Source organism: Stegostoma tigrinum, chromosome 39, assembly GCF_030684315.1.
Source record: "Stegostoma tigrinum isolate sSteTig4 chromosome 39, sSteTig4.hap1, whole genome shotgun sequence".
Lineage (NCBI taxonomy): Eukaryota > Metazoa > Chordata > Chondrichthyes > Orectolobiformes > Stegostomatidae > Stegostoma > Stegostoma tigrinum.
This window is the reverse complement of record NC_081392.1, coordinates 7,212,045-7,239,919: the sequence shown is the minus strand read 5'-3', so window position 1 is coordinate 7,239,919 and position 27,875 is coordinate 7,212,045. Positions and strand designations below refer to the sequence as shown.

The following is a 27,875-nucleotide window of genomic DNA, read 5'->3' as shown; positions in this document are numbered from 1 at the left end:
TCAGGGACTGCGTCCTGCTCTAATGGAGCATGTTAGTCCTGTCTGATTTAAGATACAGTCTGATTTGATACATGAGTTGCCTAGAAATTTCTAGCTTGTGCATGAAGACCTAGAATGGTTTAGATGCACTTCAGTTCCAGGTTCCACAGACTGAGGGCTGCTGTGGATGAACGCCAGGGAGTGCTGTTAGATACACCCAAGCTGGGCGACACTTTCTTTCAGCTTGGCCCTCTGCTGTATCTGGGGAATTTAACCCTATCTGCAGGTTATGGCGTGGTAGTAAAGGAGAAGGTACAAATGGGACATGAGTGGATACCACCAAAGGAAAACTGGATGGGCGCAAGAAGTGACAGGCCATCGGATATAGATTAGATTAGATTCCCTACAGTGTGGAAACAGGCTCTTTGGCCCAACAAGTCCACACCGCCCTTTGAAGCATCCCACCCAGACCCATCCCCCTATAACCCACACACCCCTGAACACTACGGGCAATTTAGCATGGCCAGTCCACCTAACCTGCACATCTTTGGACTGTGGGAGGAAACCAGAGCACCTGGAGGAATCTCACGCAGACATGGGGAGAATGTGCAAACTCTGCACACTCAGGCGCCCGAGGCTGGAATCGAATATAGTTTGTTAAATTTCAGTCCCCTGGTGTCCAAATTATTGAAACAATTTCCTTGTCAGAATTCCTGAAAATAAGCTCCTTACCCTTTTTGTTAGCTACATCTCAACTCCATCCTCCTTTGATTAAAAATTAACCCAATTCTGAACCCTTGTTCCCTATCAATTCTCTCCCAGTTATCTAACCCACCCACTCCTGTCTCAGACTCATCCCTACTCCAAACCATACCGACGTCTTAACTCTCACTTCTATCCAAATCTCTGTCCCAATCCCTGCATCCCTACTTTAATCCCCCATCCCAATCTACGCTACATCCCACCACAATCTTGAGCCATGTCTTGAATCTCACTTCTATTCTGAATCCTGTGCCCATCCTGATCTCTCAACTGATTCTCTCCCATGAGATACATTTGAAATGCAGTCGTTAATGCAGTGTTGAAAGCAGCCACTTTTTGTGCACAAACAGATCCCACAGATAGCCACTTAGTATCTTTGCCTTAATGTTTATAGCCTTTCTCACTGCCTAGTGGATATAAGCTCGACCCTTTGGTGCTTTCACTGTTGGGGCTGGCAAAGGACATTGCCCTATGTGAGCAAGAGCACAGTTGTATTTGTGGAGCCTGTGTTGGGATGTTGGCCTGTCCCACGAGATTGTGGTGATAGTAACAGCAGGGGAACTAATCAATGAAACACGCTCCCACTGGGTTGGTCCTGACACAGGCAGAGATTGAGACAGGCTGTGTTTGGGGATACAGAGAAGGTGGAGCTGAGGTTTTGAGTGGGGTCATGATGTAGGTTGTGATTTCAGGCAATGGGATTATAGGTTTCTGCAGGAGGGCTTTTGTCTGCCTGGATTGGGAATCTCTTTGAAGCTTTTGGGCATCAATAACAACAATATTCCTTCATATAATACCTATAACATAGAAAAAGGGCTGGCTAACCGTTTTGCATGGAGAGGGCATATGTAATTTTTTTTCCTTTTCGGGGCCAGTGTGCAAATTTCAGAAGGATGTGGGTTGCCACAACAATAAACCTGAACTTTGTCAAAAAAATCGAAAGTAATACGTTGATAATTTAAATAATGAATTAATTGAAATGTCCATTAAGAAGTACCAAGCAACGAAGCTAAATAGCAAAGCTAACTTTTTGTTGGTTTGGTTAAGAAGCAAAACTAGAGAGAGAAAGGACATCAGCCCAAATTCCTGATCACCAGGGAAGTGGAGGCAACTGGGGATGAGCGCAGATTGTCATGCTTACGTACAGTTGCCTCTGGTGGGGCACACTCCAGCTGGCCTTGGCAGAATTCGTATGATATAGTGGAGGATAGAGTGGGATTTCACCTGACAACCTGCTTTTCGTCTCTCCCTCTTCTGCACTCTTATCCCTTTCCCTCTTTCACCCCTTTCTTTCTCTCCCCTCACCTCACGTTTACTCCTTCCCTTGGTCTCTTACTGCTCTCATTCTGTCTTACCCTGCCTCCTTTAACTTCGAGAAAATAATCCATGAGGATCTGTGGGCAAAACATTTCCATCAGCAGTACCATACCAGCAAACATTTTGCATTGAAATAAAATGGTGAAGTTTTGTTTTCTCTGGAGAAATGCAGTTTATTAAGAGTAGATTTATTTTTAAAAATGAAATAAAGAAATCACTAAAAGACTGACCTAATGGCCTGACTATCCCTCCCTCCTTTGCAAATCATGGCCTGACTTGTAGTTCCCCTGTACCATTTGATCCTCAGTGACTTCTTTCCATGGTGTGACTCCCAACTCCTTCCTAAGCCTGTGTCTGAAAGCCTCCTAATCCCAGACATGCCTCACAGTCTCACACTGCAGCTCCACACCTCAGGCTGTTTCTCCAAGTAGACTGGTTCCCTCTTGCACTCCTGCATTCGTTGCTGATAAGCTCCCGTAAGCCTGCAGTGTCTCGCAAAACCTTTCACTGATACTCACCTGTATTTGAGCGTCAACTGTGTGAGCTGTGAATTTGTTGAGCAGTAAAGCAAATGTTGGGCAGATGTTAAAATGCTTTGAGATAACAAAGTGTGAAGCTGGATGAACACAGCAGGCCAAGCAGCATCTCAGGAGCACAAAAGCATTGTGCTCCTGAGATGCTGCTTGGCCTGCTGTGTTCATCCAGCTCCACATTTTGTTATCTTGGATTCTCCAGCATCTGCAGTTCCCATTATCTCTGTTAAGATGCTCTGGCAGGCTGTAAGTGGCCATGGTTTAGGCACCCACAGAATAAAATATTTCAAGGCATTTTGTGGTCGTGCTACCAAAATATTTGATACTGAACCACATAAGGAGATGTTTTTACAAGTGGTTAACAGTGTGATTAGATGGGTAAGTATTAAGGTATGCCTTGAAGGAAGAGAGAGGCAGAAATGTTTTGGAGGGAACACCAGTGCTCAAGGCCTACACAGCTGAAGACACAATACCAATGGAGTTGTGAAAGAGACTGAGGTGTGCAAGAGGCTGGAAATACGGAAGCGCTGGAGTCACGGAAGGTTATAGAGCTGGAAACGGGAAAGAACCTGCTGATAATCATTTATGTTGCTGACTCTTGTTGGAACAGCCTGCGGGGTGCCAACATAAAACCATGACATAAACCCCTTTTCCCTGCATTGTTTCTGGTCAGCATTAGAATTACCATTTTACAATGTGACAGTGGTGTATCTTGACATACAGAAAGAACAGAAGAGTGTTTGGTTGAATACACCTAACCTTTAGCAAACATTTCACATAGTGAGATAGGTCATTGTATTTTATAGACTGCTCAGAATATTTGAAGTACTTGCCTGTTATTTTAACCATGAGTGGATAGCACAAAGATATCAATTAAAAGTGGTAAAGGGAGAAAATGGCTGTCTGGTGAATAACATGAAGAGAGAACTCGATATTTACAACACACTACGTATGACCTCAGAATGTCTAAGCATCTCACAACCAATTTAAAAGATAACAAGGTGTGGAGCTGGATGACCACAGCAGGCCAAGCAGCATCAGAGGAGCAGGAAGGCTGACGTTTCGCAATTTCTGAAGAAGGGTCTCGACCTGAAATGTCAGCTTTCCTGCTCCTCTGATGCTGCTTGGCCTGCTGTGTTCATCCAGCTCTACACCTTGTTATCTCAGATTCCCCAGCATCTGCAGTTCCTGCTATCTCACAACCAGTTGAGGTTATTTTGTAGCATAGTCCAATGTTGTCAAGCAGATAACATTTGGCAGCCATGACCTCTGCGCAGTTTTAATTGTCAACCTCTTTACATGGTTATGACACTTCTGTTAAATTTTAGGGAAATGTGAGTGTTTATAATCCATCCCTAATTGCTCAGACAGCACTTAAAGGTCAACCACAAAAGTCTGGAATCCACGTGGGCCAGACTAGGTAAGGTTTCCTTCTCGAAAAGGGATTAGTGAATCAGATAGATTTTTACAAAAATCAGCAGTGATTATATGGTTGCCATCAAACTGACTTTTGTTAATTTCCAGATTTATGTTGTATTCAAATTTCACGATTTGCCATGGTAGGATTTGAACCAAGTCCCCAGAACATTGTCCTAGGGCTGTGGATTACTAATTCATTAACTCTAAGCCATCACCCCCACTCTGTGCCTAGAGTGTCCTAAAATGAGACTTGAACCTAGATTTTCTGGCACAGAGGTAGGGATATTTCCATTTGGTCCCTGTATTGTGGTATTCCGAAATACCTCCATGATAATACAGAGATAGTACATGGCCAGGGGAGCTCAGAAACTCCTAGGATAACACAGAGACAGGATGTTGTAGATACTGGGCAAAGAGACAATGACAGGGCAGCAGAGACAGCCCCAGGGCAGCACATGCAGTTCAAGAGCAGTACAGGTCTATAGAGAAACTCCCAATGCAGTATAGACATTTGTGGAGCAATGCAGACACTCACAGAGCAGAATGGTTACCCCTATCACAGTTCAGACACTCCCAGGACTGTCCAGAGATGTGGAAGTACACAAATTCCTTCCCTGAAATATTCCTAGCATATGTTTCTCTACTGCTGTGTGTTTTTTGATTTAATTTTCTGATTGACATATGCACTCCAAGCCTTTGGTGGTTTGATAGGAGTGGAACAATAGTCATTGGGTCTGTGCCAATGAGTTCCGTGTAAAACAATGTTTGTGTAATCAAAAGAAATCCCGGAGGTTGTGTGGGTGTGATTTAATACATGTATTCCTTATTTAATGTACTGGAATTACAGTTTTGAAATCTTGTATTTGGCCTTTGCTGTTAAACCTTGATTGAGGCTGCACTGCTCTCATTAACAGGTCATGGCTTCAGGTTCCAATGCACATTGTACTTGCACGGTAGCCCCTCAGAACAAAGATGAAACTTGCTTAGGGCAAGAACCTATACTTGGAGTGTCTTACCATAAGGCTGCATCTACCACATGGTACTGTTTGACCTAGATGTGCCCATTCTTACTGCCTGCTGAAGGCAGACTGCAAGGATTTGCAAGTTGATAATCAACCTGTTTGCATCATAACCACACTTTCCCTGGACATTTAAGCCCTGGTACTCAAACTGAGAGCTTTTATCCCAGAGGAAGGGACACTAGCTATTAGACAACAAGAACCTCCCACTACTTGAGCACATTATCGGGGCACCTACAGGAATGCTGCACTGTTGGAGACACCTTCTGCCCTCTCAGGTGAACAAAGATCCCAGAGATAGTAGGAACTGCAGATGCTGGAGAATCCGAGATAACAAGGTGCGGAGCTGGATGAACACAGCAGGCCAAGTAGCATCTTCGGAGCAGGAAAGCTGACATTTCGGGCTGAAGGATCTAGGCCCAAAACGTCAGCTTTCCTGCTCCTAAGATGCTGCTTGGCCTGCTGTGTTCATCCAGCTCCACACCTTGTTATCTCGGAGGCTTGTTTAGAAGAGTATGGGTTCTCTGGCCAATATTACCCCTTAAACAATATTGCTTTAAAAAGGCAATTTACCTGGTCATTATCATGTTACTCTTAGTGAATCTTGCTGTGCATAAATTGCACATCCACGAGACCTCTGAAATGCTAATGGAGGTAGTGAATGTGTTTGCTTCTGTGCATGTTAATTTACTTGGTATTTTCAAACTGTATTGCTCATTTGCAGCAATATGAAATGGAGGGCCAAATCCTTAAATATCTCCCTGTCACGCAGTCACTCCACTGCTGTGCTCCTTTTTTCAGTTGAGCAGTGGAAATTTTAGGTGCCCTCCAAGGCAGTATGGGGTCTTTACAGAGCAGTAAAAGCACTGCTCAGTCAGTGCAGCCACCTTCGAGGCAACAAAGACACTCCCAAACCAGTACAGGTATTTCCACACTCCAGTGTAGATGCTGTAAGTGCAGATGCTCCAACGGCAGGGCAGACCTTATTGGGGTTTTGCAAAATGGACTGCAAGAAACATTACCTTTACTTTTTCAGGCTCAGATACTATTCACTTCCCTCAATGTGATGTATCAAGATAGCAGAAAATGCAGAAAATACTCAGATGGTCTGGTCGTAATTGTGAAGGGAACCAGAGTCAGCAAGTGGAATTTTCAGGGCTTGTCACTCCACTTGGCTGGGTTTTTTTCCCCAGAAACCCGATCATGCCATGACTGGCTCAGGGTGAGACATGACCAACCTCTGGGAGTATGTTCTGCCTCAGAAAACTTTCAGCCATATGATTAGTCAGTAGCTCTCCAGTCCCAAATGTGGCATCTTTCAGGGGTTGGGTCAGGAGAGGACCTGGGGGCTTGCAATGGGGCAAGGCTGCTCGCCATTTATAAGGGAAAGTATTTAGAATATTAAAAGAGAATCAGAACAAGTGGAATGAAATTCACCCATTATCTTATTGAATGTAGAGCAGTCTTGAAGAGTCTAATGGCTCCATTTTGTGACTGAGGTTGTGACTGAGGCAAGCATCATGAATAAGTGAGATAGGTGGTCCAAGGAATGAGGGATAAATGGATTTGGGAACAAGGAGGGAACACAGAATTAGAATACTGCTTAAGATAGATGGTAGATCCCAACAGGGATTTGATAGGGTAAATGACAAGGTTTCAAATTATAATTTTTATTGTAATGTCTTGTATGGGATAATTCTAGACACCAGCAAGAGCATACGTAATGCAAATGAAATGAAAAAGCAGTGTGGAACGGCAACTGTTTTGGTTTCAAAGTTTGACGATTGTGTGACGAAGGGAAGATTCAGGGAGTCAAGGTCAGTCAGAGGGCAGCTTAAACAGTATCAATTTAAACATTGAGGATGTAAAAAAGTGGAAGAGTGTGCTTGTAAATTAGGAGGTGTTTGAAGATTCACTAGAGTGTGGAACAAAGTAATATCAGTAAAAACAGAGCTCAAAAAATTGTGACAGACAGAAGCTCAGGGCTAGGACTGAGAGTCGTGATAATGATCAGGTGAGCTTCACTTCTCCCTAGATACAATGACTTATTGTTGGGATTCTGGTTGAATCTCAGGATTGCTTAACTGGGAGACATTTCTGTGACTCTTAATAAAACAAAGAATAAACTAATATACAGAAGTTAAGGAGGTTACAGTACATGTATTCTAAAAAAATGCAAAAGAAGTTATTTTTTGACAGCTTGAAGTTATTGCCTAACCAGCTTTCTCCTCAAAATCAATCCTCTCTTTTAAGTGTACGGCCATGAATTCTATTTAGGAGATGTTTGTAAGCAGTCATTGATCACAGCTAAATCTTCATTTTCACAATAATCAACACAGAATGAAGGCGAAAGCTTTCTTGAGCATTGATGCTAAGAGGCTGGTTGTAAATCATTTTGATCCAGTGGAAAAAAAATGAAGCAACAAGTGAAAATTGTTTCTGATTTGCTATCGGCCATCTTTATTTTATCAAGATGAATCTCATCCACGGTGAGTTTTATAAGTTCACTGTGATAGAGGAGGTGGAGTGGTGAATGATGAAACGGTGTGTTGAGAGACTAAAGCAAGGACAGTCAAGGCACAGATATAATGTTGAAAAACATCTCGCAGTAGAAGCTTTCTGTCTTGAACTTTAAAGACAGATGCAGCAATATCAAATTTCAAAGGGAGCAAGAATTTATACTCCATGAGGAAATGATGCAAAATTGTTGCCGGGTTGACTCTGATTTGTCAAGGTGTTGCCATGGTGAACACACCAAGGAACGATTGTTCTCCACTCTTTTGGGTTAATTTATAAAAAGCCTGGACATGTTCCTAGTTCCTGTAGAGGATAGATCTCTATGGATAAATGTACATAGGAGAGGCCGATAGGTGGTTGACTTGCCTGCTGCAGTCAATGATGGTGATGAATGTGGCACTTTCATGCTGTGCCACTGAGGCATCATCGTGCATTTTGGCATGCATTGATGGTGGCCTGGGTGGAAGCTGGGTACTCTGGACGCTCTGTACAGAAATTTTAGGCCTTTGAGTAACTGAGAAAGAGCAAAATGAAATGGAAGCTGCACATTTTTGTCATCTTGTAAACACATTCAGTATTGGGAAGATGGTGGTGTAATAGAATTATCACTGCAGGGCAGCACAGTGGCTCAGTGGGTAACTCTGCAGCCTCACAGCACCAGGGACCCGGGTTCAATTCCAGCCTTGGGCTACTGTGTCTGTGCGGAGTTTGCACATTCTCCCCGTGTCTGCGTGGGTTTCCTCCGGGTGCTCCGGTTTCATCTCACAGTCCAAAGATGTGCAGGCTAGGTGGATTGGCCATGCTAAATTGCCCGTAGTGTTCAGGAGTGTGTGGGTTATAGGGGGATGGGTCTGGGTGGGATGCTTCAAGGGGTAGTGTGGACTTGTTGGGCCGAAGGGTCTGTTTCCACACTGTGGGGAATTTAATCTAATAATTTAGAGACTCAAGATAATGCTCTGGGACACTCTGGCAGTTGGTAAAATTTATATTCAGTTAATAAAATCTGGGCTATAAAGCAAGCAATTAGTAATGGTAGAATGACGATGATCTTCATTTGTTGGTGTAAGAATGCATCTGGTTCACTAAGACCTTCAGGGAAGGAAATCTGCCATCCTCACCCAAGTTCAATAATTTTAGGGCCTAAGCACCTTCTTCCATGTTCTTTTCCCCCAACCCCCACACATCAGGCCTTGTCAACACATGGGCTGCTGCCAGGACCATGGTGTTCAGGGTGAGGTACAGGCTTGGATTGAGGATTGGCTGTCTGACAGAAGGCAGAGAGTTGGGATAAAGGCTCTTTTTTGGAATGGCAACCGGTGACGAGTGGTGTCCCACAGGGTTCAGTGTTGGGGCCGCATTTGTTCATCTTATATCTTAATGATCTGGATGAAGGGACTGGGGGCATTCTGGCGAAGTTTGCCGATGATACGAAGATAGGTGGACAGGCAGGTAGTACTGAGGAGGTGGGGAAGCTGCAGAAAGATTTAGACAGTTTAGGAGAGTGGTCCAGGAAATGGCTGATGAAATTCAATGTGAGTAAATGTGAGGTTTTGCACTTTAGCAAAAAGAATACAGGTGTGGACTATTTTCTAAACAGTGAGAAAATGCGAAAGACAGAAGTACAAAGGGAGCTGGGAGAGTTGGCCCAGGATTCTCTAAACGTTAACTTGCAGGTGGAGCCCGTGATTAAGAAAGCGAATGTAATGTTGTCGTTTATCTCAAGCGGGTTGGAATATAAAAGCAGTGATGTGCTTCTGAGGCTTTATAAAGCTCTAGTTAGGCCCCATTTAGAATACTGTGTCCAATTTTGGGCCCCACCCCTCAGGAAGGACATAATAACCCTGGAGCGTGTCCAGCGGAGATTCACACGGATGATCCCTGGAATGGTAGGTTTAACATATGATGAACGCCTAAGGATCCTGGGATTGTATTCATTAGAGTTTAAAAGGTTGAGGGGAGATCTAATAGAAACTTACAAGGTAATGTATGGCTTAGAAAGGGTGGACGCTAGGAAGTTGTTTCTGTTAGCCGGGGAGACTAGGACCCGTGTGCACAGCCTTAAAATTAGAAGGGGTAAATTTAAAACGGAAATGAGATGAATAGTGTAGGTTAGATGGGTTCAGATCGGTATGACAGGTCGGCACAACGTCGAGGGCTGAAGGGCCTGTGCTGTGCTGTAATGTTCTATGTTCTATGTTCTACGTGCAGAGGAGATGTACTGGTAGTCTCACCAAAGGTCATACCTTGGAAGAAAAGACTAAGGTGAGATTTAGCAGCGGCATTCAAAACTCTAAAAAGCTCAAACAGGTTAAATAGGATTTCCACTAGTAGAAGGGTTAATAAACAACAGGCACAGAATTTAAGTTGAGTGCTAAAGAAATAGCTGAGAATATTTTTAAGCTGAAAGTCACTATGGTACAGAATTGACTGCCTGAGAGCGTGGCAGAATTGGATTCAGTTGTAACTCAGAAGAGGTAATTAGATATGTACTTCAATAGGAAACATTTGCAGTGCTGGGGGTGGGGGTCAGGAGGAGAGTGGGACTAATTGGATAATCCTCTCAATGAACTGGCATGGCCACGAAAGCCTGTGTAATTTGATGTATTTCTTTCCTCTGCTTCAGTTGATGGGAATGTGAATTTTGTATTGTTATAAAACAAGGCTGAGTTTCAGTGCCTCTTTGCCAAGAATTAATTCAATATGCAATCAAATGTTTTCAGGCATTTCAAAGGTTAAATGAACCTGAACACATTAATAGCTAATGTTGAGGTTAAATAAGATGTGGTTATGAAAAATGCAGATGGTGCAACCTATAAGCTTTAACCCTTCCAATGCCTTTCCTAGTTCACTCAGTACCCTGTGTTGCTGTCACAGATGACTGAAATGCCAGACATCCTGTGTGCCACCCACACTTAAAGCAGGTAACAGCTGAAGCTGCAGGAAAAGATTTGTCTTGTGGCACACGCTATGAGATACTCTAATTCAGCAAGATTTGGGTTTTGAATGTTACAATTGATCAGAGCTGAGTGGAGCGTTACCATTGTCCTCAATGCCCCTACTGTTCACAGCATCTCATGATCAAATGAGAACAATTATGGGAGCGGGGTGCAAGCACTAGATTTTTAGGTTTTAAACTAAATGGGTGATTTATAGAACCCTGTTAAGAATAGAAGAGATTTTGTGGCCTAGTAGTCATAACCCTGTCCCTGAGCATGAAACTCTGGGTTTAATCTCCAATGAAAAGGCATTCATAACGTGGTCAGACAGTTTAACATTGACCTGTAAATCCTTCCAAAACACACACCAATGGTAAAAGCCATGATGTGAAGGCGCCAGTGTAGGACAGGGGTGGACAAAGTTAGAAGTTACACAACACCAGGTTATAGTCCAACAGGTTTATTTGAAATCACAAGCTTTCGAAGCGCTGCTCCTTTGTAAGGTGAAGTCCTGAGTGGTAAAAGCATGAGAGATTCCTGGTTGTCATGTGATGGAAAGAAATTGGGGCCCCTGTATTGTTACTATCCATAGCTCTAGGCCATACCATGCATGTAAACAGTGAATAGTTCCATAACAGCTTGGACTCCTGGTGGCAGAGGGGTGCTCAGTTGATGCAAACAGCACCAGAAGGCAGTCCCACTTTATGTGAGGTGGATTTGGAACCTGTCTCCCTGCTCTAACCGCAGTGGAGTATGCAGTGCTGTGGGTCAGATCAGCTTTGGGCACAGAATTAACTGAGATAAAATGGGAACAGGAGTAGGCCATTCAGCCCATCAAGCCTCTCCCTACTTTTGACATGCTCATGGCTGATCAAATACTCGAATTCCTTTTACCCACCCAAACCCCATAAGCCTGTACACCATTAATAATCAGATTCTATCTTAAACACACTCAAAGGCTGGGCTTCCACAGCCCACTGTGGAGAGAATTCCAAAGGTTCACAACCCTCGAGTTAAAAAAGAAAATCCCCCCCCATCTACCCTAAGAAACAATTCCATTAGTTTTAAGCTGTGATAACAAAGTGTGGAGCTGGATGAACACAGCAGGCCAAGCAGCATCTTAGGAACACAAAAGCTGACGTTTTGGGCCTGGACCCTTTATCAGAAAAGGGGGAAGGGGAGAGGGTTCTGAAATAAATAGGGAGAGAGATTGTGGGGGGGGTGCAGATCAAAGATGGATAGAGATCCCCTGAGGTTTGTCCGGAAGGAGGAGGGTAACTTCTTCAGGTTAGGCATCCCTGGAAGAGGCTTCGCAGTGAGGTTAAAATTGTATCAGAGATAATGGGAACTGCAGATGCTGGAGAATCCGAGATAACAAAATGTGGAGCTGGATGAACACAGCAGGCAAACCCTCTCCCTATCCCCCTTTTCTGATGAAGGGTCTAGGCCCGAAACGTCAGCTTTTGTGTTCCTGAGATGCTGCTTGGCCTGCTGTGTTCATCCAGCCCCACACTTTGTTATCTCGGATTCTCCAGCTATCATGAGTTGACTTCAAGCTGCCTATAGACTTGTTAAACCAACTGAGCATTAAAGCTGTAGAGGATGAGTATCTGGAGTGTGTTAGGGATGGTTGTCTTGAGCAGTATGTTGAAGAGCCAGCTGCATGACATGCTATCTTAGATCTAGTATTATGTAACAAAAAATTAATTAACAGTCTTGAAAAATGGGTGACCACAACATGATAAAAATTTACGTTATGAGCGAGTGAGTTCTCATTATCTCTGATACAGTTTTAAGCTGTGGCCCGGTTCTACATTCCCCCACTATCTACATTTATCCTGCCTATCCATTTAAGTATTTCATAATTTTCAATTAGATCATTGTTCCTTCTTTGGAATTCCAGAGAATACAGGCCCAGTTTGTCCAATGTTTCTTCATAGCACAGTCCTGCCATCTGGGAACAAGTCAACCCCTCTATGGTAATAAACATTTCCCTGAAATAAGGAGACCAAAGCTGCACCTGTACTCCAGGTGCAGTCTAACAATGTTCTTACATAACTGAAGCAAGTTTCACTGCTCCTGTACTCAAATCCTCTTGCAATAAAAGCTAACATTCTAATGGCCTTTCTAATAGCTTGCTGCATGTTAGCCTTCAGTGACTTGTTGACAAGGTCCCTTTGCACACATACATTTTCTGACCTATTACCATTAGAAAAAAAACTTTGCACATCTGGCCCTTCTACCAAAGTGGATAACCTCATATTTTTCTATATTATAATCCATCTGCCATGGTCTTGCCCATTCACTAAGCCTGTATAAATCCTCCTAAAGCAGCTTTACATCTTACTGACAACACTCATTCCCACTTAGCTTTGTACAGCCTGCAAATTTAGAAATATTATATTTAGTCCCCACCTCCAATGTACTTATATATTCTCAACAGCTGGGGTCCACGTACTCATCCTTGCAGTACCCCATTAGTCACAGCCTTCCCACATGAGAAAGACCCATTTATCCCTATTCTTTGTTTACTATCTGTTAGCCAATCCTTAATCCATGTCAATGGATTTTTGATTTTGACAACCAGCTCCTGAGGGACCTTACCAAGAGTCTTCTGAAAGTCTAAATATATTATGTCTCTAAGGTCTTGGGCAGCACGGTAGCTCAGTGGTTAGCACGGTTGTCTCACAGTGCCAGGGACTTGGGTTTGATTCCACCGTTGGGTGACTCTGTGTGGAGTTTGCATGCTCTCCTCATGTCTGCATGGGTTTCCTCTGGGTGTTCTGGTTTCCTCCCACAGTCCAAAGATGTGCAGTCTAGGTGGATTGGCCATGCTAAAGTGCCCATAGTGCTCAGGGATGTGTAGGTTAGGTGGGTTATAGGGGTATGGGTCTGGGGTGGGGGGGATGCTCTGAGGGTCGATGTGGACTTGTTGGGCTAAAGGGCCCGTTTCCACACTGTAGGGATTCTATGACTCATTGTATGATAATAACTCTCTTATCAAGTTTGATAGCAATATCCTTGAAAATTCCAATGAACTTGTTAATCACAATTTCCCTTTGCATTATTCATGCTGACTATTCCCAATCAGATCATTATTATCCAAGTATCTATTTAACACATCTGTTTTAATAGATTCTAGCATCTTCCCTACAACTGACATAAGGCTAACAGCCTGGAGTTCCCAGTTTCTTTCACTTCCTTCTTAAATAGAGGTTTGACATTTGCTATCTTCCAACCTGCAGGAAACATTCCAAAATCCGTAGAATTTTGTAAGACAATCACCAATGCGCTGGCTATATCTATATCTGCCTCTTTCAATAGCCTGGGATGTAGAACATCAGTTCTGGAATTTAACAGCATGCAGCCACATTTGTTTTTCAGTGTTATCTTCCAATCTGCTTCAACTCCTAATGCTTCCAAGTCACTTCAGAGGCTAGGAATCCTGTGAGAAGTAACTCCCTTCCTGATTCCCCATAGCTTGTCCAACAGCTATAAGACGAAAACCAGGAGTGTGATCAGATACTCCTTATTTGCCTGGATGAGTGCAGCTACAACAACACTCAAGAAGCTTGACACCATCCAGGACAAAGCAGCCCACTACACTGGCACTATGTCTGCAAACATCCACCCCCTCCACTGATGCTCAGCAGCAGAAATGCATATTATCTACAAGATGTACTGTAGAAATTCTCAAAGGCTCCTCGGGCAGTACTTTCCAAATGCACAGCTACTTTCATATCGAAGGACAGGGCTAGAAGATAAATGGGAACACCACCGCCTGCAAGTTCCAAACCACTCACCATCCCGACTTAGAAAGATATCACCATACCTTTACTGTTGCTGGGTCAATCTCTTAGAATTCTCCCCCGAACAGAATTGTGGGGCTATCTGCAGCACATGGATTGCAGCAGCTCAAGAAAGCAGCTCACCACTGCATTCTTAAGGGCAACTAGGGATGGGCCAGCAGTGACAACCACATTCCATAAGCAAATAAAAAAAACCTTGGATCTGTAATTGCAGGACATTCCTTGTATCCCTTAAGTGAAAATGAGTTTAAAGTAATCATTTAGCTATTAGGCCATTTCTCTATTTACTGTTAGTAGATGCTCCTGATGTACCTGTGAGGAATCCACATTTGTTTAGGTCGCATGTTTCCTTTTGTGAACTTTTTGAAATTTTTACAGTACCCAGCTTGCTAGATTGCATACATATTCTCTTCTCCCTAATGAGTTTCTTGATCCTCCTTTGCTAAAAACCTCTCAATCTTCAGATTTGTTGCTAATTCTTTATCGGCCTTTCCTTTTAATCATGTACAATCCTGAACGTTCTTTATTAGACATAGTGACTGACCTTTTTTGAGCTTTTGTAGCTTGAAGAATGCATAGTTCTTGTAAAAGTCATGTAATAGTGCTTTAAAAGATTATCCGTTGCCTATGTACAGTCAGGCCTTTTAGTGTATCTTTTTCAATCCACTTCAGCCAATTTCTGCATGATGCCTTTATATTACCAATATCCAAATTTAACATCCTTCCTCCTGATTAACTATCTCACTCGCTCATAACGTAAATTTTTATCCTGTTGTGGTCACCCATTCCTAAAGTTTTTCAAGACTGTTAATTAATGTTTTGTTACATAATACGAGATCTAAGATAGTATGTCATGCAGCTGGCTCTTAACATACTGCTCAAGACACCCATCCCTAACACACCCCAGATAGTCATCCTCTACAGCTTTAATGCTCAATTGGTTTAACAAGTCTATAGGCAGCTTGAGGTCACTCATGATAGCTGTGTTGTTCATGGTACATGTTTCTCCCATCTCTATGTCCACACTACAACAACTCGGTGGCCTAGAAAGAACTCCAATGTTCGCTGCTCCTTGCTGTTTCATAGCTTCACCCAAACAGATTCTTTTTCCAATCTGAACTCCTCACTGACCAGTTTCCTGGTTCCATTCATTATTATCAGCACAACTCCACCTTCTTTTCACTCTTGTTTGCCCTTCTTAAATGTCTGAGATCCTTAAGTATTCAGTTCTCAGTTCTGGTCAGTGTGTAGTCATGTTTCTGTAATGGCAGTTTGATATACCCGTGTATCTCTATTTCTGCTTTTAGATTATTTACTTTGTTGCAAATGCTACGTGCATTCAGGTAAAGTCCCCTTCACTTTGACTTTTTCATGTCATTCTGCTTTTGAAACATACTTGATGTTCTGCTTTGCTTCTCCTGTTTTTTAGTGTCCCCAGCATCTTTCTGTCTTTCTGTTACCAACCTTACTTACTCCCAACTTGGATTACCCTTGAAGTCCCCATCCACCTGACAAGCTTAATCCCACACCAACAGCACTAGCACACCTTCCTGCAAGGATATCGGTCCCAGTGCTGTTAAGGTGTAACCAGTTCAGGTTAGGTAATAGGTCAACTAGGACAGGTTACACATTTTCCAGAACGGTCCCAATTCCTCAGAAATCTGATGTCCTCCCTCCTACACCATTTCTCTAGCGACCGATTCAAATAATCAATCAATCCTTCCTTTATTGGCCTCAGTAGCACGTGGCACTGGGAGCACTCTGCGAGATTAGAACCAAGAATAATATGCTCAGGAACAGTCCCTTCAGCCCTCCAAACCGACACATTTTCCCCCTTCCACACTAAAAAATGTCTTCACTTACAGGATCTGCATCCCTGTTAATGTATTCTTCCAGATCCTTCTTGAATGTTGCTATTGTATATGCTTCCACCCCTACCTCTGACAGCGTGTTCCAGGCACTCCCCGACCTCTGTGTGAAAATCATGCCCTTTGCATCTCTTTTAAACATATCCTCACCACCCGGCCCCTTGAGCTTGTGTCCCCTAATAACTGACCCCTCCACCCCGGGAAAAATTCTCACACTTTCCACTTTGTCCATGCCATTCACAGTCTTCTAAGCTTCTTCAGCTTGCCCGTCAACCTCCTGCGTTCCAGTGAAGACAAATCCAGTCTCTCCAATCTTTATTCATAGCTAAAAATCTAATGTGTTGCTTTTTAATTGCCTTTCTAACTCCCTGAAATCTGCCTTCAGGACCTTATCCCCTTTCTCTGCGCATATCTGACACTAATAGAGACATGTTTTTGAGCTGATATACTTCCCTCAGAAGGATGTCTTGCAGCTGCTCGTTGAAATCCTAGACCCTGGCAGCAGGGATGCAACACACCATTCTGGAATCAAGTTTACTGCATAGTCTGCTGACTATAGAATTCTCTATAACTATTGCTCTTCTGTTCTTCTTCCTCTTCCCTTATACAGCTGAGTTGTCTGCGATGCCATGGGCTTGGCTTTATCTGCACTTCCCTGAGAAACTATTATTCCAACTAGTTTTCAAAATGGAATATCAATTAGCAAGCAATATAGTTCCCCTGAATCTATGCGCTAGCTAACTGTTCTTTTAAGATCACCTCATAGTATCCATTCCCTCTCTGCCTTTATGCTTCTCATTTGTGGTGTGTCCACTTCCCTATACATGATATCCACATAGTACTGTACCTACTGGATGCCGCCAACACCTGCCCAAGACAGCTGCTACACTAGTCTGTGTTATGTCTTATAGATGTGTTTGTCCGGGACACACAGTACATCCTAGACTTAACTCATGCTGTAGGATATACACGCCACTTGGCTGTTCTGTCCTGCCATCCCATAATTCTAAAAATGTCTTGTTCTCCATGAACCTTATCAAGCTATTTTCAGAAAGAGAATAAGACCAGACACTTAAACACAAACTAAATACCCAGTTTCACTTCAAAGGTTAGAAATACTGAACATCCTTACTCAACAGTAAACTGGTTTTCCTGCACTCATAGTGTCATGCTGCCACTGGCCTCAGGAAGGCCTCTCAAAATGCGCCTTATTCCTGTCTTGTTCACCTCTCATTCTGAAGACTTTACTTCCTGTAGTAAGCTTTAATTAAAGCACCTCTTTCCCAATCTGTCCCAAATTGTCTGTGTCTCACTCTAGCAAAGTCTCCCTCTCTCTGGTCTGACAAAGGGTCACTGGATCTGAAACGTTAACTCTGATTTTGTTTCCCACGGATGCTGCCAGACCTGCTGAGCTTTTCCAGCAACTTCTGTTTTTGTCTCCCTCTCTCTGACCATGCTCTAAAAATGCCCTTGAAACAACTCTTCTTTGATGGACAGCTGTGATGAGTTACTTGTTTTTCTTAACATGGTGCTACTGTAATCGACATCTAAATCGGCTAGGAATTTCAGGTCTTTGATAGATAGCAGCTACCTATTTAACCAGGTTATTTTAACTTCTTTAAAGATTGTTGGCTCTACGTCTGATTCTGACTTTTGTTCCATAATTAAACTTAGAAAAGATTTACCTTGACCAAATCCACAGGTCCTCACTGTGTCTCTGTTTTAGGTGATGTCTCCCTTACTCTGACAGTGTGGCTTCCACTGACCAAGAATATCAATAAATAAGCATATATATATATCAATAATATATCAATATATCAATTTTGTTGTCTCAGGTATTGTGAGAAGGAGAACGTAACCTGGGGTAAATTTTGGTGGGGTGGGTGCAGTGATGCTGGGGTAGTTTGATGCTTGTGGAATTCTGCATTGCACCATCTTGAACGGAAAGTTTGTTGCCATTCCTTCATTGACACTATGCCAACAACAGGTTTTATGTATATAGCTGCTTGAACATCACTAAACAGGTCAAGCTACTCTACAGGATCATTACCAATTGAATTTTAACTTCAAACCACATAAGGAAGTATTGGTCTGCTCCTGAGCCTAGCCAGGCTGGCTGTAAACAGGTCCAGGTAGCAGGCTGTAGAGGGGGTCATTTTGATCTACTGTCTGCTCCTCTTCCACAGCTATGTTCAAGCCTGGGTGTCCTTGGAGAGGAGGCATGCAGTATCTATCAATGCTGTCAATGCCTTTGGGGAGATGTAGGCATCGCGGGGGACGCAATACTTTACCTCCCTCCAGAATGCTATTTTGATTAAATCCCCCTTCACCTTTTCTCACATAAGCACTGCCTCCATCAGGCTCTGCTTGTTGCTTGGGTGTTTTTCCTGGTGGTGGAAGTACTGAATAAAATTATCTGCATAATGGTATCTTCACTTAGTCCCTGTGTTGTTTAAGTGCTACTGCTGTATGGTAGTAGTGCGTAAGTACTGATGTATAGCAGTAGTGTGGAGGGGATTAAATGAAAGTATTGGGACAGATCAGTTGTCTGGGTGAGGAAGTAGGTTTTTGGAAACATCTTAAAAAAGACAAGCAGTGTAGTAAAAAAGGAATTCTGGAACATAATGTCGAAGAGCTAAACGAAGGTGGTGCAAATGAAATTGGGTATGTCCAGGAGACCAGAATTGGAGAAGGACACAATTTTGGGAGAGCTGTAGCAGCTGGAGGAAATTACGAAGCTGTAACTCAAGTCCTGATGAAGCCTGAGGGAAAAACTGTCCTCATTTTGGGTTATTGATTTTCTGTTTTCCCCCTTCACTTACAGTAGGATTGTTTTGAAGGAGAATTACCCTAACATTATTTTTCTGACTACATTACTTGCAGTTTAGAGAAGTGCCTCATGACTATGTCAAACGTAAACTGTCCCTCCATATCCCCTTGTCCTGCCTGCAGCATTTGACGTGGTTGGACCATGACATCTTCCTTCACAACCCTCCTCATTATTGCATTCTTGGTGTATCTGCTCTTGCCTGGATTCATTCTTATCCATCTAATTATAGCCAGCAAAACACTGGGGTCAATTTTAAACCACACATCCAGGTCATTACCAAGGTGGTTGATTCCCACCTCTTGGCTGTAGCTCTGTCTCTGCTCGTTGGTTGCTTCATCCATGTCTTTGCCTCCCTTATGTTTAAGTATTCTGATGCACTCTTGGCTAGCCTCCCATGTTCCACTCTTCTACGTTTAAGTTCACCCAACCTCGGCTGTAGAGTCCAAATAATTTCTTTTTGTCAAGGACTGTTCCTAAATTTTCTCAAGGGCAACATTTTGATTTTTGGGCACTACCTTTTCATTCTCACCAATTCCTTCATCAGGTGATGCAATCACATTTGTAACATTACCTTCTGCATTTGCATTGACTTGAAGTATTGAGACTCTCGTAGGCAAGACGAGAATCAATATCCTCAATTATCATTTGTCCATTAGACATAAAGACTGTATACACAAGAAAGCTTTAATTTCTTAGACACCACAGTATTTAAATTGACATAAGACAACAGAGATAAGTTAGCAACAAGTCTTTTCCTCAATAATATTTCATATAAAACACAATAATTTGCAAGGAATTTATTAAGTTAGAGACTTCAATTTTCCCTGGCAGCCAGTTAGTTTAATATTCTTTTACAGACTGTTCCCCTTCATAGCCTCCCTCTGTCTCCCCTTTGCAGAGACTTGCATCTTGCATTGCCCATAAAACTCTTGCTTACTCCCTTCCCAGGCCCTGCTTCGCTTAGTCATCGCTACTACCTACTTCACTTCCATTCTCGGGCTGTTGTGCTCCTACATCTGCCGTCAGCAATAAAAACAGGGGAAAAACAGCACCTTCCAAAATTCCTCAGTTCCATATACTTCTGACAATTTGTGACTTTTGTTCTGATTGGTCAGCCTCACCCAAATCATTTTCGCCAGGTGTCTTGGGGACATGTCTTCAGCTCTCCAGGTCCATAGCCCATTCCCCTAACCTCTCCACCTTGCTTTTCCTCTATAAAGATTGTACTTAAAACCTAGATCTGACAAAACTTTCAGTCTGCTAACATCATCTTATTTGGCTCCACCAAATTTTGTTTGCTGCAAAGCCCATGGAAAAACCTTGGAAGGATGGCTTATGACTTTCTGTTTAGAAGAGTAGAATGTAATGCAACGCCAAAGGTACCCCTATATAAATACAAGTTGCTGATGTTGTTGCTATTGATTCAACCCAAAAAGATGGAATCTGTATTTCTTGGCTTGACAGCAGCTCATGCTACAGTCTGGCACACTTGCTGAAGATGTTAAAGATGTCACCTTGATGGACTGTAATGATGGTGATGATGATATTTTCAAGATAGACAATTCCAGGTGATAAACTGAACATCTGACCTCTCAAGGTGTGAAGCTGGATGAACACAGCAGGCCAAGCAGCATCTTAGGAGCACAAAAGCTGATGTTTCGGGCCTAGACCCTCTCTGATGAAGGGTCTAGGCCTGAAACGTCAGCTTTTGTGCTCCTAAGATGCTGCTTGGCCTGCTGTGTTCATCCAGCTTCACACTTTGTTAACTTGGATTCTCCAGCATCTGCAGTTCCCATTATCTCTGACCTCTCAGGGATTTTCTTCTTCTGGATCTTGAGAATGTGTTTACAAAAGATTTGATTCCACTAATTTCTGGGCCATTCATGTCAGCAGACAAAGTGCCACCTGGTCTGCAAGAATCAGAGACTCTGAACAGACTGATGATAAGTTGAACCAAAGCACAGCAGCCATGATTGATTATTGCAGAATGCACAGTATTAAGCCCAATGCCAGCACATGAGCCAGAGTCCCTATATTTAGGTCTAGTTCTAGATTAGATATTTTATATTTAGGATCCACCTTGCCAAAGTGCCTCAGACAATAGGAGGAAAAATACATATTAGCTGTTCCTTTGTGAGTAGCTCCCACACCCAAAACTCAACAGGTTTGGGTTCAAGTCCCACTCCAGGGACTTGAGCACATTATTTAATGTAGTGCATTGGTTGCGCTGTCCTGAAAAAGGTGCTGTCTTTTGACTGAGTTATTAAACTGCGGTTTTGCCTTCCTCTTGGAAAGATATAAAAGATCCGAGACCTATTTCCAAAGAAAAAAGCCAAGCCAATTTCCTTGCGCTGACCTGGCCACTATTTATTCTTCAACCGATATCACTAAAGCGACAGATTACCTGGTAAGTAATTTAATTGCTGTTTGTGGATCTTCTGAATTGGCTGCCATAACGTTATCATTACAGCACTTCAGAGTTACTTCATTTGTTGAGGAGCCCTTTCAAATGTCCTGGGAATTTACAAGGTGCTATATAAATAGAAGTCTTTCTTTCCTAAATAAGCTGCAGTTCGTTTCCACTGATTCTATATAGCCATAACAGGTATGAAGGTGTCTTAACAAGGTGTAGAGCTGGATGAACACAGCAGGCCAAGCAGCAACAGAGGAGCAGGAAAGCTGACGTTTCGGGCCTAGATCCTTCTTGGTCTAGGCCTGAAACATCAACATTCCTGCTCCTCTGATGCTGCTCGACCTGCTGTGCTCATCCAGCTCTACACCTTGTAATCTCAGATTCTCCAGCATCTGCAGTTTCTACTCTCTCTGAAGGTGCCTTATATGAATTACAGTCATTGCAATGATACCCAAATTTAAAGGACATTATGCTATTGCAATTGATTTATGTGTGAATATAAGGCATTGTCAGTTTCGAGATGGTGATCTGGTTTTCTCTTTGGCAATTTTCAAAACATTGAATTTGCATGATTACTGGGATTGTACCTCACATCAACATCAATCAAATATGTATTTAAACATGAGGATTAATGTCTGGATGGCGACCTTATCACACAATGACAGATCCTTCAAAATATTTTCAGGCCTGATTACAGTTGAACCAAATATTTGAGATAATGGGAACTGCAGATGCTGGAGAATCCAAGATAATAAAATGTGAGGCTGGATGAACACAGCAGGCCAAGCAGCATCCCAGGAGCACAAAAGCTGACGTTTTGGGCCTAGACCCTTCATCAGAGAGGGGGATGGGGTGAGGGTACTGGAATAAATAGGGAGAGAGGGGGAGGCGGACCGAAGATGGAGAGAAAAGAAGATAGGTGAAGAGGAGAGTATAGTTGGGGAGGTAGGGAGGGGATAGGTCAGTCCAGGGAAGACGGACAGGTCAAGGAGGTGGGATGAGGTTAGTAGGTAGGAGATGGGGGTGCGGCTTGTGGTGGGAGGAAGGGATGGGTGAGAGGAAGAACAGGTTAGGAAGGCAGAGACAGGTTGGACTGGTTTTGGGATGCAGTGGGTGGAGGGGAAGAGCCGGGCTGGTTGTGTGGTGCAGTGGGGGGAGGGGACGAACTGGGCTGGTTTTGGGATGCGGTGGGGGAAGGAGAGATTTTGAAGCTGGTGAAGTCCACATTGATACCATTAGGCTGCAGGGTACCCAAGCGGAATATGAGTTGCTGTTCCTGCAACCTTCGGGTGGCATCATTGTGGCACTGCAGGAGGCCCATGATGGACGTGTCATCTAAAGAATGGGAGGGGGAGTGGAAATGGTTTGCGACTGGGAGGTGCAGTTGTTTGTTGCGAACCGAGCGGAGGTGTTCTGCAAAGCGGTCCCCAAGCCTCCGCTTGGTTTCCCCAATGTAGAGGAAGCCACACCGGGTACAGTGGATGCAGTATACCACATTGGCAGATGTGCAGGTGAACCTCTGCTTAATGTGGAATGTCATCTTGGGGCCTGGGATAGGGTTGAGGGAGGAGGTGTGGGGGCAAGTGTAGCATTTCCTGCGTTTGCAGGGGAAGGTGCCAGGTGTGGTGGGGTTGGAGGGCAGTGTGGGTCTAGGCCCGAAACGTCAGCTTTTGTGCTCCTGAGATGCTGCTTGGCCTGCTGTGTTCATCCAGCCTCACATTTTATTATCTTGAACCAAATATTTGTTGGATTTGACTGAAGAAAATGTTCCTATCTCAGCTGCCATTGCCATGAAATGTAATCATTTTAATAGTTTCTTTTTATCTATTTTCTTTAACAGACATCTGAAGATTGGGAGATCCTGAAAGCAAGTTTATCCTCTCCAAGTAAGCCACATCTCAATGGCCAAGTTACAGTGGAAAACCTTTCTGTCCCCAGTCTTGGGGACAGGGTTCATGGTCACCATATTCATGATGAGCATTTGGGAGACAGAGGGGACTACCACCGAAAACCCCATTGACTTTCACAATTCATCATGTTTCGGGTCCTTCCAGTGCAACCGCGGGATCATACTCCCGATATGGTACCCACAGAATCCGTCCTTGGGAGACATAGTTGCCAGGGCCATCGTCTATTTTGTTGCAATGCTGTACATGTTTCTTGGCGTCTCCATCATAGCTGATCGTTTCATGGCATCGATAGAAGTCATCACTTCGCAGGAGAAAGAGATCACAATCACTTTACCCAATGGCGAGACTAGCATGGCCACCGTGCGAATCTGGAACGAGACAGTGTCCAACTTGACTTTAATGGCTCTTGGTTCTTCAGCACCAGAAATTCTCTTGTCACTAATTGAAGTGTGCGGGCATGGCTTTCTTGCTGGACAACTGGGGCCTGGCACAATCGTTGGCAGTGCAGCCTTCAACATGTTTGTCATCATTGCTGTATGCATTTACTGCATCCCCGATGGTGAGGTTCGGCGAGTGAAGCATTTGCGGGTGTTTTTTGTCACTGCATCGTGGAGCATTTTTGCCTACATATGGATGTACCTAATCCTCGCTGTCTTCTCACCTGGCATTGTCCAAGTTTGGGAAGGATTGTTGACTCTGATGTTCTTTCCGGTGTGTGTGGTCTTTGCTTGGATTGCTGATAAGAGGCTACTCTTCTACAAGTATGTCTACAAAAGGTACCGTGCGGATAAGCGCAGAGGCATCATTATTGAGACAGAGGGAGAGCTCCCCAAGGGAATTGAAATGGATGGGAAGATGGTCCTGGAGCATGGAGACAGTGTCCTACCTGATGGAACCGTGATCTCCTTGGAAGCCAAAGACTTAGATGAGAGTCGTAAAGAAGCCATCCGAATTCTTAAGGACCTCAAGCAAAAGTACCCAGATCGAGAATTGGAACAGATGGTTGAGTTGGCCAACTACTACGCTCTGCTTCATCAGCAAAAGAGCCGGGCCTTCTACCGCATCCAAGCTACCAGAATGATGACTGGGGCAGGTAACATTTTGAAGAAGCACGCTGCCGATCATACAAAGAAGACAGCAAACCTTAATGAGGCAAGACCTGACCCCGCAGAGGAGATGTGCAGCAAAATCTGCTTTGAGCCTGCCAACTACCAATGTTTTGAGAACTGCGGGCTTGTCACTCTGACTGTTGTGTGCAAAGGTGGAGAGCAGAACAGCACTTTCTACGTGGACTACCGAACGGAAGATGGCTCGGCCAATGCGGGCTCAGACTATGAGTACACCGAAGGCACCTTGATCTTCAAGCCAGGTGAAACGACGAAAGAGATCACAGTGGGTATAATTGATGATGATATATTTGAGGAAGATGAGCACTTCTTTGTCCGTCTGGGGAACCTCAGAAGCGGAGATGCTGAAGGCATGTTCGACTCGGACCCAACAGAATACCCCAAGGGGCGTCTTGTCACTCCCTTGGTTGCGACAGTGACAATCCTGGACGATGACCACGCTGGAATCTTCACGTTCGAGGACAAAGTTTACCATGTGAGCGAGAGCGTTGGTGTCATGGAGCTGAAGGTGCTGAGGACCTCAGGCGCTCGGGGGACCGTTATGGTACCATACAGGACAGTGGAAGGCACGGCCAGGGGAGGAGGAGTAGACTATGAGGACGCCGTTGGAGAGCTGGAGTTTCTGAATGACGAGACTATGTAAGTACAGAGCAATGGGGTCCGCTACAACAAACAAGCCAAATGTTAGTCAGGGCGTTAACGCAGGGGGAAGAGTTTTGCTTACCCCTGGGTTAGAAACAGGCTTGTTGATGAAATCGGGAGACCTGCCTTGGGACGCTTTCTCCGACATTTCCCTGCCATTGGGGAATCTTCTACAAGAGCGGGTCAATTGACGGGTCAACCGCCAAAGGTGGGTGGCCATTTTAAACAATGAAGGGGCTCATTCGGGCGTCACTTCAAGATGTCCGAATGTTGATTTCCAATGGCCCAGCCTTTCCCGCGTCCACAAGATAGAGAAGCAAGTATGGATTAGTCAGAGATAGCAGGAACTGCCAATGCTGGAGAATCTGAGATAACAAGGTGTAGAGCTGGATGAACATAGCAGGCCAAGCAGCATCAGAGGAGCAGGAAAGCTGACGTTTCAGGTCTAGACCCTTCTTCAGAAAAAAAAATTCTGAAGAAGGGTCTAGGCCTGAAACATCAGCCTTCCTGTTTGTCTGTGGATTAGTCTTTTTTTTGGATAGGGGACGGTTGGTAGGAGCAAACAGAGGATATAATCCCAATGTATCAGAGATAATGGGAACTGCAGATGCTGGAGAATTCCAAGATAATAAAATGTGAGGCTGGATGAACACAGCAGGCCAAGCAGCATCTCAGGAGCACAAAAGCTGACGTTTCGGGCCTAGACCCCTCTCTGATGAAGGGTCTAGGCCCGAAACGTCAGCTTTTGTGCTCCTGAGATGCTGCTTGGCCTGCTGTGTTCATCCAGCCTCACATTTTATTATCATATAATCCCAATGTGTTGGGTGGTGCAGCGAAGACATCCCTCAATCCCCTGAGATAATAAGGTGTAGAAATTTTCTGATGCAGGGTCTAGACCCGAAACGTCAGCTTTCCTGTTCCTCTGAAGCTGCTTGGCCTACTGTGTTCATCCAGCTCTACACTGTATTATCTTAGATTCTTCAGCATTGGCAGTCCCCACTATCTCCCTCAATACCTTCCTTTGTTTATTTTGAGGTAAAATTAATTGCCCACCCAATCACCCACTGCTTTCCATTGAATCCTGGAGGATGGCATTCCCCCTGTCTTTCACTAATTCTCGCAAATAATGTGTCTTATCACTGAGGGGCTGGGTGGGATGCTCATTGGATGGTCAGTACCGTCTTGATTGGCTGAATGGTCTCCTTCTGTTACTGTAAGGATTCGCTGATTCTATGACCACCGAAATAATTGGCCATAGCTCACATTGTATGCTGATCTTGAAATAATTTCTACCTGATGTTGGGAGAGTATTGGGAAAAGGGAAGAATTTCCCAGCCTGCTTTTTGTTGACAATGCTTGCTCTATTCTTTCTGGTGGGGAAACAAGGAATGAACAAAAGGTTTTGTGTTTGATGCTAATGATGTTTGGTAAAGTGAGTCAGTTGGCATTTTCACATTCTCAGATTTTACCCCTCACATCATGGTGTGGAGGGTGAGAAGGGCCCTTTTGGCAGTACGTTCAGGATGACAGAAAATATTAGGTATAGTTCAATGCCCAAATATTTTTGAGACAAGAGCTCTTTGGAAATGTTTCTGAATTTTTGAGGATTAGTTATTGACTGACACTCATGGCGATGTAACCTGTTGGAAGTTAACTTGCTCATAGTTCAGGATGAGCTGTTGTTGGTGTGGTGTAAACATTAATGTCCTACGGCTCTGCATTCCTTGAACATGATTTGGAAGGATGAATCTTACACTCAAGTCTAACTCTTGGCCTTGCCCTTGCGTTGGGATATTGACTTAGCTGTATCTGCTATTGGTGATGACTTATTCACATAGATGGTGCTTTACTGTGTAATGTCGTATTAGAGTATCAATGCTTCACACTCCATGAAGGGACTCCTATGTCTTATGGACTGTCTTGCTCTGCGCTATTAAAATACACATAACATGGCATGGAACAGTGAAGTGGTAAAGCAACCATCATTTCTATCATTGAAGATGGTCCTTTACCATCATCTGTATTTAATGGAAATTGCAGACAATGCTGACATAAAGTGGACATCATGGAGCAGATTACATTGATAATGCCAGGGTGCTGTCATATCAAGCATTCAAATGTCTGGAAGGGTCAAAGATTAAACAAATTTAGGAAAAATTGTGCTGCTTGGAAGCTTCCATTACATTTCCCTTTTGCAGACGAGTTTGATTACTCCAAGTAGTAAGTAAACTGGTTGATTTTGGCGTTTTGCATACAGCCAAAGGAAAACGGGTTGACGGAGAGGGAGTTGCAGCTGTTAACAGATGTGGCATCCAGCATCAGGACAGAAATTGAATTTGTACTTTCCGTCGGAAGATGATGATGTTCAGGGGGCCGGCAACATGATCTCTGGCTCATGGAACCTGACAGGGTAATAAGGAACAAAAACAAAGTTGCTGGAGAAACTGGCAGCATCCGTGAAGGAAAAAACAGAGTTAACGTTTCGGGTCCGGTGACCCTTCCTCAGAACTGGTTTTGGTTTTTATAGGGTAATAAGGAATCATCTCTGAAAGATGGTATTTAAAATATTTGTTCACAGAATGCCAGTATTGCTGGCTAGGGACTGCATTTATAGCCCATCCTTAAAATGGTGCTGGCAGCTGCAGTCCAAGCACGCGCAAGATTCTGAAAGAAGTTCGAGATTGTGACCCTCTGGCATGAAGGCATGACAATATAGCTCTAAGTCACGTGATGTGTGGTTTGAAAGGCAACGTGTAAATGGTAGTTTCCTTGTGCATCTGCTGCCCTTTTCCTT

General features: G+C 43.7%; 1 protein-coding gene across 4 annotated transcripts in view; it reads left to right on the top strand.

The window, feature by feature from the left end:
- Positions 1-27,875, top strand: part of LOC125447648 (sodium/calcium exchanger 3-like) — a 349,017-nt gene that overhangs the window by 52,146 nt on the left and 268,996 nt on the right. For all 4 annotated transcript variants that reach the window (XM_048522235.2, XM_048522237.2, XM_048522234.2 and 1 more), the window contains one exon: positions 23,243-25,078. In XM_048522235.2, the coding sequence (XP_048378192.1) occupies positions 23,304-25,078 (1,775 nt within the window). In that variant the 5' untranslated portion in view covers positions 23,243-23,303. The remainder of the gene's footprint in view (positions 1-23,242; positions 25,079-27,875) is intronic.